Here is a 398-nt window from a genome sequence, read left to right as displayed (position 1 = left end):
AAAAGGGGGATGGCTGCAGGGCTAGGAGTTGTTCTAAAGGGTTCTAGAACCAGAACATCCTCCCCAGCAGCCCTTTGCCCCGGCACAGCCCTGCTGCAGTGGCTCTGGCTCCACTCCCTCCCTCCCTCCACTGCTCCCCAGCAACGCGTCCTGCTGCTTTCCCGCCCGAAGCCCGCCCAGGGCTCCCCAGCGCACCCCGCCATGTCCCGCTCACCTGCGAACGTCGGCCCTTTCCTCTTGGTTTTCCTGCTGTCGGCAACGTTGTTGTCTGGGGGAACCAGAGAGGATTAAAGTTATGAACGGTTAAAGATGCCAGCCCCATAACCACTGCCGGGGGAGCCAGCAGGGAGAAACAAGTATGTGAGGGGCTGGCAGCCGCAGGCAGCCCTCCCGTTGCC

At 62.3% G+C, this 398-nt stretch overlaps 1 protein-coding gene across 1 annotated transcript in view; it reads right to left on the bottom strand.

Moving 5' to 3' along the window:
- Positions 1 to 214: 214 nt before the first annotated feature.
- The window catches only part of NCAPH2 (non-SMC condensin II complex, subunit H2), a gene marked incomplete at both ends in the record, with an annotated part of 6,350 nt that continues 6,166 nt past the window's right edge, over positions 215 to 398 (bottom strand). The window contains one exon of the mRNA XM_010294228.1: positions 215 to 268. Within this exon, the coding sequence (XP_010292530.1) occupies positions 215 to 268 (54 nt within the window). The remainder of the gene's footprint in view (positions 269 to 398) is intronic.

Source organism: Phaethon lepturus, unplaced genomic scaffold (assembly GCF_000687285.1).
Source record: "Phaethon lepturus isolate BGI_N335 unplaced genomic scaffold, ASM68728v1 scaffold50019, whole genome shotgun sequence".
In the NCBI taxonomy this organism is placed as follows: domain Eukaryota; kingdom Metazoa; phylum Chordata; class Aves; order Phaethontiformes; family Phaethontidae; genus Phaethon; species Phaethon lepturus.
This window is presented reverse-complemented; position numbering and strand designations above follow the sequence as displayed.